Below are 10,268 nucleotides of genomic sequence, written 5' to 3' on the forward strand. Positions count from 1 at the left end.
AATGCCCTCCAACACTGAAAGGCATGAGGGAGGACCCTGGCAATGGCAACTTGACTTCTTCCAAAGACATTTTTTTTTTTTTTTTTTTTTTTTTTGGTTTTTCGAGACAAGATTTCTCTGTGGTTTTGGAGCCTGTCCTGGAACTAGCTCTTGTAGACCAGGCTGGTTCCAAAGACATCTTATGATTTTAGATGACTTATTTATTGACCAGGAAGGCTTCATTATGTTGAAGTGATTAAATTGGTTTTAATTTACAACCTGAAGGTCATAGTAAATAAATTGAAGAACTATATATAAATATAAAATTGACTCAGTATCAAAGTGCTATGAGTGTTTTTCTTCTTTGCCAAACACCTTATGAACTGGGTCATCCTTCTTAATTCAGACCACACAACTAGGAATTCTTTCATTCAATGCATGTCTTGTACATGCCAAACTAAATTACCTAACTCTGGTTACCCAGAGTACATCACTTCATTAAAATAGTGTCTTCCATCTTCACAGCTTTAAGGGGGGAGCTCTTCCTTCCACAGAGAAACCTACTACCCTATCCCATACCTTCCACCCCACATCTGCACTGTAGAACACAAGATGTATTTATTTTCTGAACTCCTAATGTATAAAAACAATGCTTGTAGACATGCACATACTGTACGTAGTTTATGGCATCTATGTGTTTCTGTTCTGTAGTGTTCAACGTTCCCAGTTCTTCCACCCCGAGGGTTCTGGGGAAGGGACGTTGTTGCCCTGGATTCCCCACCCCATACAATCCTGTTTATGAGTACCCATACAGCAGATGTTCCCAGTGGACAGATCCGTCCAGTGTGCAGGAGTATGCTGCGTTATCCACTCTCAACTCACGTATATCCTTTCCGCAGATGGACATGAAGATGGCAATAGCTTTGGGAAATCTTGTTTGGTCTGTTCATATTAAATAAGTAGAACAAAGAAGACAGTAAAAGGAGAGATAATCAAGCAAACAACTCTTTCAAATCAAACATGCATCATGATATACAAGGTTTTAGTATCTCCAGGTATAGAGCGCTCTTTAATGCCAGACATAAAGGATTGGCAGGGTTTGGTTGTATTTTAACAATCATTCCTGCCCTTATCCGGGTCTTGATTTGAAAACTGTGTTTTGCAAGGCTGAGCTCCGTTTGGGAAATCCTGTCAGAGCAGTGATCCTTAGGAGGACTGGGGAATGGCTCCAGCATCACCCCACTGTACCCACTGTTCCCACTAGTAATCCTTGCCAGGAAGAGCCACTGTCACTGATGGGCGTAAACAATGCCAGTCTTGTCCCTGGACACACTGAAGGTGCAACAGAAGCGGGGTTACCTTTTGCAGAGCTGCGTTCACTCTCCGACCTCATTCACTAAAGAGATAGCGTTGTTTCCTGTGAACAGTGTGTGTGGAACCTTCTCAGAGCCTCCAGATGAGTTCTTAGGACTACACAAGAACAATGAATTCCCAAGACAATAGCCCTGGGCTTCCCAGCTCTGCTGTGTGGGATGCGGGAACAGGGGCCAGCAGAGCAGAGGACCCAGGCCTCTGTGCACCTCACCCTTTAGCTTTCCTATAGTGTGGTTTTGCATAGAGCTCATTTGAAACATGAACTCTATGTTGGTTTTCTCTCTCAGGAACCCTGTCAGTAGTTTAGTATTCAACGCTCTCGTTTATCCCCTCTCCTGAGACCATCTGTTTAAATCATCCTTTTTAGAATATTGTTTTCCAGAATTAGCATTTTTTAAAAAAAACAATTCATTCCTATTTTGATCATCATTTAATTTCTTCCCCCATGAGTCCTCACAGATGTTAGAATGAGCAATCATAACTTAGGCTTTTTCATTACTGTGAGACATAAATTGTCTGGGCCTGGGAATTGGCACATAAAGGCCCTGAGCGCTCTTCCACGGTGCCACTCCCTCCTATTTGTGCAGATCCTTCCTGGCACGCTGCTCTCCCATCCCTGGCTTGAGCATCACTCTCTGCTAGGACATTATAAATTCAGGAACGCAAGTAAATAATTCTGCTTTATATCTCACCTGCCTTTCATCCTGTCCTTCCGTCTCCCTTTTACTTCGACAGTGCGCATGTATGTTTTAGTGCATCTATTATGCTGTATCATGTTTATTACATCCTTTTCCCCCAGCTGACTTGAAGGTTTTAGTGAAAAAACTTCTGTCCATTCTAACGCCACCACATCGACTGTAGGAACTGGTAGCGATAGCATAGCGATTTTTAAAAAAATCTATTCCTTTATTTAAACAAGTTTATTAACCAATTATATGAGACGACGCATTATCAAGGTGCCAGGAGCAGAGGAGATGAAGACAGAGGCTTTGCTCACTATGTATACATAGTATGATAGGAGAAACATATATGACATCAACCAGCAAAACTAATGTAGTATGACTGAATTAGTGAACAGACTGCGTTGGTTAGAGGCAACCCAGAATAAATGATGAAGCTGAGAAAATCAGGACCGACCACATTAGGTCACCCATCTTTGGCCAGTTTCTCCTAATAGGGCCCACATCAGAAAGACCACCTCCACATGCAAAATATACAGACCCCCCCCCTCCCAGGCTCTGTTTTCTTCTGTATTCTTTTTTGCTCTCTATCTGGTTCATATCCTGTTTTTCTGAAGGAGCTAATCTGAAGGAAGCATGGACCATGTTTTGTCTTCTGGCTCACTTTTGTACTGAGGTCAACTCTTTGATCATAGCTGTTAGCCAATGGTCTCATGTCTGCTTGTTTGTTGTTGTTGTTGTTAGTTAATTAGTTTGTTTAGTTTGTTTTTAAACTCTTCTGTAAACATATTCTAACATTACTCTAAAAGATTTTCTCTCTAAACTAGTCTTGACGATCTGGAAAGATTTTGGGGTCGAATAACCCCCCAGGTTGATGGTGAATAACATCAGTCACTCAGCTAGACTTGGACAAACCACCTTTTACAAGCACCAATTGTCCCAAGTATAAAATAATTACTATGTTGTCCATGAATTGTGATAATTATGGAATTCCATATTTGATGCTGAACATGCAGCAGCTCAGCTCCCTCTCAGGAGCAGCATCCTTAATGTGCTGGACGGCCGTTGGTGCTTTAGAATAGGAGTTTTCAGTCATATTCCCACTGTAATCTTCATGTGTTAGTGATATTCTAAGGATTAGAATATTCTATTGCTAGACAAACCATTTAGGTGCTTTATTGAAGTGATCTTATTTTTCGGTTTTCTTTTTAACATTTGAATTCATCCATATTTTCATCATTTCTTCTCACCATACCCATTTTGCATTGAATTGGTTGTTTGGTGTGCTCACTGACACCAATAATTTTAACCGTACATTTCCTAGAGCACAGTGCATTCATTAGCCTACATATTGTCCAGCTTATTGGAATCATGGACTCAACCCATGTCTTGGTTATAAACAATGAAACTGAATGGAAATAAATGGCAGTTAAAGGTGAAGATTTCCCTGCTGCCTTAGACGTGAGGAGTAATCCTCCTATAATTTGATATGATGATTTTTCTCTTACATTATGTATTTTTTAATTTGTATGTATTTATCTGCGTCATACTGCCTGAACCATAAAATGCATTGGCAGTAGACTATATCTGCTTTTGGAATGAGGTAAAAATAAAGTTGAAAGGCTGCGGCTGATTGTATACCCATGCATGTACATGTTGAAGTGAGTGGGCTTAGTGGGTTTAAGAGAAAAAGGCAGAAGGATTACATCAAGTTGGAAAGGGAAAGGTTTCGAGATAGAGAAGGAATTTGGTGGGGCAAGGATGGTGATGGATATGTTCAAAACCTATTATATACATGGAAATATGAATAATTTCAAATCATCAATCTGAAACTCTCAATAATAAAAACAAAGTAAGCTGTGGGGAAACAAAAATTTAAATCAACAATTAAGATGGAAGAAAAAAAGAAATTGAATGTTTGTTTTTCCTCTGAGCACCCTGAATTTGACTCAAAGATTGTAAAACCACCCTCTGATTCTCACGCTACTGTGTCATGTGTCTCTGGTGTGTCTCGATGTACAAACTGACCTCCTGAAATGACTTACTAATACCAGTCAGTGGGTCCACATTTGTAAAATTGAAATGCTTGGATTCTATCATTCTAAGGCAGGGTGTAGTGCTTTTATTCCCACAGTGAGTGTGAACGCATTTACACAGTTGCTCAAGAGGAAAGTCCCATGCTCACAGTTGTCAGTGACAGAACTCAGGCCACATTTTACAGTACAAGCAGTATGAACTTTGCAATGTATCTTGGGGTACGCTTATTTTTTTTTAGTGTTGCTCTGCACTACAGAGTTGGACAATGCAAGTCTGCTGTCCAATAATAACTATTTCTCCCTAAATACGGACTCCTTCTATAAAGATGAGAGCAAAATGTCTTATGTCTCTAGAGTATTTTCACTGTCTAATGGATGAGTTGTCAAGATCATCAGGCATAGTAATAGCCATAATTAATGAAATTTGGAAGGCAATAAATTAAATAATTAAAAATACCTTCCATATTTAGAACTCGCATGGTTTATTTCTTACGAAGTTTCTGCTTTTGTTACTGGGCTGCCCCCCCCCCCACACACACACAATATCTTGCTCATGATTGAGGAAAACTTCTAAATGTTTTGTATGTTGGAAACACTCGGTGTTTTTATAATAATAGCAAATGAAATATATACCCAGGGCTTACTGGTGGATGAGATTAGTATAGAAAAGAAATATAAGTAGGCACAGCCATCATGAGTAGCCAAGGAAAGAAAGAGTGTGCACAAGAGCTGTTGAGCGGATTGCAAACCTTTGGTCTGGGGTTTGCACGCACTCCTGTGAGAACCCGGTTTATTGTCTCAGTGGCGGACTGATGAGTCCTTGCCAGCACTAGTCTATGTCCTTGTTCTACTGAGAGCATGCTGACCTGGCTCATTATGTCTATCAAGCGTTCTGGATAATAACCGGTGTTTGTGACCCTGGCACAGTGCAACCCTGGGTCCTGATGTGCACTTTGCTGGGGCCTGGAAGACGGACATCTTATTCCAAGGACATGATGTTTGCTGAGTAAGGTAGTGATGGCTCCCACTGAGATGCTGTCAGCTCTGATGCAGGGCACATTTCCTCTGACATCAGAGATGCCACCATGAGCTGAGTGTAAAGACAGCTTTCAGACAGCGCTGTCTTGTAACCTCTGCTCGGTCCACACTCTGGCCTCTCAAGCTGTAACTGCAGTCACTGACGTAAGGAGGTGAAGAGTTGCATTCAGCCATTGTCTGTGAGCAGAGCTTTTTAAAAAGCCAACTGTTTTGACATCGCTGTTCCCTTTCCTCTGACTTCTGTGGTTTGCAGACTCGGCGCACGACAGCTCAGCTCATCCTCACTCACACTGAAGTGGGGATTTTGGCCTCTGCCCAAATGACATCCTTGTTTACTTCCTTCTGCCTCCAGATGACTAAGAACGGCACAGTGGAGTCTGAAGAAGCGAGCACTCTGACAGTCGATGACATTTCCGACGATGATATTGATTTAGACAACACAGAAGTAGACGAATACTTCTTCCTACAACCCCTGCCCACAAAAAAACGGAGAGCCCTGCTGCGTGCCTCTGGAGTGAAGAAGATCGACGTGGAAGAAAAACACGAGCTGCGAGCCATCCGCCTGTCTCGGGAAGACTGTGGCTGCGACTGCAGAGTGTTCTGTGATCCAGAAACATGCACCTGCAGCCTGGCAGGCATTAAGTGTCAGGTAAGGATTGGCATTTCAGAGCATCTGAAGAAGCGATGTCCCATGTCACTCCAGAAAGAAGTGGTCATGTTGGGTATATTAAGTTTTTTTTTTTTCTTTAACCTGGAGAATTGGGCTGGGGAGGAAAGACACATAATTCAAGGGGGAAAAAAAAACAATTCAAGGGCATTCGTAAAACGCTCATGCATACTGTGTATAGTGTAAATGGAAACTCAAACTGCAGCTGAGTTTGTTGAGGCATTTCCTCCCAGATTCTGTCGCTACATCAGCTTATTTTAGCTTTTTTCTTACATGGGAGAGGACACCATCTTCTCCACTTGAATGCGTACTTTCTGGTCCATACATGGGATATAAAGTAATAATTCATCACCAGTGATATGGACTACTGGAGAAGTCCCTGGTCAGACAGACCTTAACAGACTAAACTGCATTCTTACCTTGTCTGGAGTAGGGTTTCCAGGGAAACCCTGCGCTCCATGTCATTTCTGCAGCAAACAGGTTGAGATGCTGTCAAACTCACAGTGGAATCTCACCAGACACACTTTTGTAAACAAGATGTACTGGGGCCCAGCCCCTGTGTTTATCCGTTACTTGTGATCAGTTTTATTCTTCAAAGTACTGAGATGACATAACTGCAAAACCCCAAATGGTCTCTTGTGTATTCACTTTTTTTTAAAATATTTATTTATTATGTATACAATATTCTGTCTGTGTATATGCTTGAAGGCCAGAAGAGGGCACCAGACCCCATTACAGATGGTTGTGAGCCACCATGTGGTTGCTGGGAATTGAACTCAGGACCTTTGGAAGAGCAGGCAGTGCTCTTAACCACTGAGCCATCTCTCCAGCCCCGGTCTCTTGTGTATTCAATGAAAAATAAAGCAAAGCTACCATGTACAGCATTGACTCAGGATCGCTAAGGTTTCCTTAACAAGAACAGGTGTCTGTCTTATTGTGGCATCAATTGGCTTGAGGAATGTGAGGAACAAGTGAGCAAGAGAGGGCTTTTGCTCTCTGGGAATATCCTCCTGAACAGTGAAAAGTCTGTCTCGTTCCACAGAGCCTCAGACTTGTGGACAACAGTAGGAAACAGCCTCACGAGCCTCACCTGCTGATTTCACTGTTTAAAACCTCAAAGTTAAGCCTGATGAAAAAGAAAAGCAATAGCTTACCAATTCCTGGTCAAGGTGATTCTCTGCTCCTGTCTACCTACGTTTCAGCGGAGCCCTGTGATTGGGTACTTGCTCTTACTTAATGCAGGAATAGCGTTATTCGTTTACGTAAGCAGCTGAGAGCAAAGGACCGTTCTCTTCCGCTCAGCTGATGAAGACACATTTCCCTTTTCCGTCCCCTCCCTGGTTTCCTTTCTCTGTTGAGCATGGTGCCTCGCAGACACCATCGGCAAGTGCTCTTCCCCCACTAAGCACATATTTGAAAACTATATTCTTGCAAGAAGGGGTTTTACCAAGTTGCCTGGGCTGCTCTTCAGCTTACAGGCCTTCTGATTCCCTACTGTTGCATTTATTGGCACAAAGTAAATCCATCTGAGTTGGGCTTCTAGTCTTAAGTGAGAAGCAGGTCAAGGGACGTGCATCCATGTGTCAAGGGTGTATTCTGACTTTCCTTTCGGCATCCAGCTCACAGATAACATCACAGAGATCTATTATTCATTATGAAACCTTGGCCTTAGCTTTAGCTTTGTCCAACTAGCGCTTATAACTTAACTAACCCATAATTTTAAATCTACGTTCTGCCGTGTGGTCCAGTTACTGCTCCTCAGGACAGCATGTCCAACTTGCTCCAAGTTTGCTGGCAAGTCCCGTACACATAGATTCCTCCTCCTCTTCCTCTCTCTCCTTGGCAGTCCTGCCCATCCTCTCCTGCCTAGCTATTGACCATTTGGCTTTTTATTACACCATTCACAGCAACACATCTTCACACAGTGCACAAATATTCTGCAACACAAGGACCTGTTGAGAAGACAAAGCAGTGAAACTATAGCAGGGTGGCATTGTGTGGCCCTGGGTAGTGAAGTACCTGGAGTAGTGAAGGTCATCTCGTTAGATGCAAAGGAACGAACGTAGTGGCTTGGTGGCCCTGTCATGGATGTTAAATTAGACTAGCAGCCTAAAGAAGAACAGTCTATGTGTTACTTAAAAGTGGGTGGACGCGTTGGAATGCAATGGAAGGGAACCCGGGTTGTGACATGGGAACAAAATGAGATGGAAAAAGAGAAGGAAAAGTAGAGAGTAGAAAATAAGAAAGCCCTGGAGGACGCAATGAAATTTAAATTCTCACTTATACCCTCAGCCCACCGCTCTTTTAAACATGCATTTAAGACCCGCTCATTGAAAAGTCTTCACTCTCCCTGCTCATTTTTTGCTTCATCATCGGCTGTGGCACAAGCAGAGCTCGAGAGCATTACCCAGTTCAGAGGAGTTGTTCGAAAGCCCTTGATTGTATTTGGTCTGTAATAATTCCATGGCGCTAATCCCTGTTCTTCCTCCCAAGGTGGATCGGATGTCTTTCCCGTGCGGCTGCACTAAAGAAGGCTGTAGCAACACAGCAGGTAGAATTGAATTTAATCCTATCCGTGTCCGGACTCATTTTTTGCACACAATCATGAAACTTGAACTCGAGAAAAATCGCGAGCAGCAAATCCCCACGCTGAACGGCTGCCACGGTGAGATAAGCCCCCACGGAACTTCCATGGGCCCCGTCGCTCACTCGGTAGAATACTCCATCGCAGACAATTTCGAGATCGAAACAGAACCCCAGGCTGCCGTGCTGCATCTGCAGGAGGAGCTGGATTGCCGCGGAGAGGAGGAGGAAGAGGAGGAGGATGGAAGCAGCTTCTGCAGCGGAGTCACTGACTCCAGCACACAAAGCCTGGCCCCCAGTGAATCAGATGAGGAGGAAGAGGAGGAGGAGGAGGAAGAGGAAGAGGAGGAAGAAGATGACGATGAGGACAAGGGAGACGGCTTTGTAGAAGGGCTGGGAGCCCATGCCGAAGTCGTCCCTCTTCCTTCTGTTCTTTGTTACTCGGATGGCACCGCAGTTCATGAAAGCCACACAAAGAACGCTTCGTTCTACGCTAGCTCTTCAACCCTGTACTACCAAATAGATAGCCACATCCCAGGAACTCCTAGCCAGATCTCTGACAGCTATTCGGAAAGAGATACTGTCAAAAATGGTGCCCTGTCGCTGGTGCCTTACGCCATGACCCCAGAGCGATTCGTTGACTATGCCAGACAAGCGGAAGAGGCCTACGGGGCCTCCCACTACCCAGCTGCCAACCCTTCTGTCATTGTTTGCTGCCCCACTTCTGAAAATGATAGTGGGGTGCCCTGTAACACCTTATACCCCGAACACAGGCCCAATCTTCCCCAAGTGGAATTTCACTCATACTTGAAAGGCCCTTCCCAGGAAGGGTTCGTCTCCGCATTGAACGGCGGGGACGGCCACATTTCCGAGCATCCAGCGGAGAATTCTCTGAGCCTTGCCGAAAAGAGCTGCCTGCACGAGGAGTGCATTAAGTCCCCCGTGGTGGAGACGGTCCCCGTTTAGTTGCTTAGATTATTCTATTAGAGCACCGAGTCTTCTATTTAAGGCACTGTATTGCATTTCCTGGGCTCGTTTGTTTAACCGGAAGATCAAGAAAATGTGGACTGTGATGACCTCCAGACACGATTTCTTTTTCTCCTTTCTAGCTTCCCAACTCTGGCGTGACACAAATAAAACACAGTCGCTATGGGGATTTTAAACGATTTTGAACTGTTTTTGATAGAAAAATGCTAAATTTAAAAAAAAAAAACGCATATCTCACAGTTGCCTACCTTTCAAACTGGGCGAAACCTGCCGAGCTGTGCAGACCATAGCTCCACGTCTTAGATTGTCGGGCCTGTGCAAGATTGTTAACTAAGACTAGAAAAATAATCAGATTTAGAGACCTAATTTTCGATATATCTGAAGATGGTGGTGACTTTTTAATGTAAAAGTAATGATTGTCAGAAAAAAAAGATTGAATCGTTTCTTGTGTATTTTCTTTCCGGTAGTTTAGAAGTCACGCTTTGAAGAAAATGAACAGCGGGCTCACTGAAGCTGCCGTTGCGTTAGCTAGCACCACAGAGCATGCCCTCGAGGATTGCACCTGGAATCCGCCCACGTTTTTATGATCCTGACCAAGCAGATTTGCAGATACTTTCTTAAGGATGACATAGGCCTATTTTTGCTATGTGGGACAAATGAGTCTATATATATATGCGCAGGTCCTTACGCAGTTCTCTCTAAAGTTCAGAGTCAGGACAATCCTCTGGTGAGGGTCCAGTTCGCTGCCCTCCCCTCGGCCGAGAGAGATGGAATTGCCTTTCTTTTTTAAACAGTGTCATCTTGTTTATTAGCTTTGACTGCACCTTTAAACTCCACCCCCTCCGTCAAAATGCACTTTAGTGCCCCTTCCCGGTACCGCGCGTGGGGTGGGGTCTCAGAACGCTTTGAAATCAAAACTTTTTA

The 10,268-nt window shown here is 43.6% G+C and overlaps 1 protein-coding gene across 5 annotated transcripts in view; it reads left to right on the forward strand.

The window, feature by feature from the left end:
* Positions 1-9,772, forward strand: part of Csrnp3 (cysteine and serine rich nuclear protein 3) — a 176,388-nt gene extending 166,616 nt beyond the window's left edge. For all 5 annotated transcript variants that reach the window (XM_005346495.3, XM_026778546.1, XM_013346048.2 and 2 more), the window contains 2 exons: positions 5,460-5,756; positions 8,268-9,772. In XM_005346495.3, coding sequence (XP_005346552.1) covers positions 5,460-5,756; positions 8,268-9,323 — 1,353 coding nt within the window. In that variant the 3' untranslated portion in view covers positions 9,324-9,772. The remainder of the gene's footprint in view (positions 1-5,459; positions 5,757-8,267) is intronic.
* Positions 9,773-10,268: the final 496 nt, after the last annotated feature.

The sequence above is a fragment of the Microtus ochrogaster genome, chromosome 4 (assembly GCF_000317375.1).
Source record: "Microtus ochrogaster isolate Prairie Vole_2 chromosome 4, MicOch1.0, whole genome shotgun sequence".
NCBI lineage: Eukaryota > Metazoa > Chordata > Mammalia > Rodentia > Cricetidae > Microtus > Microtus ochrogaster.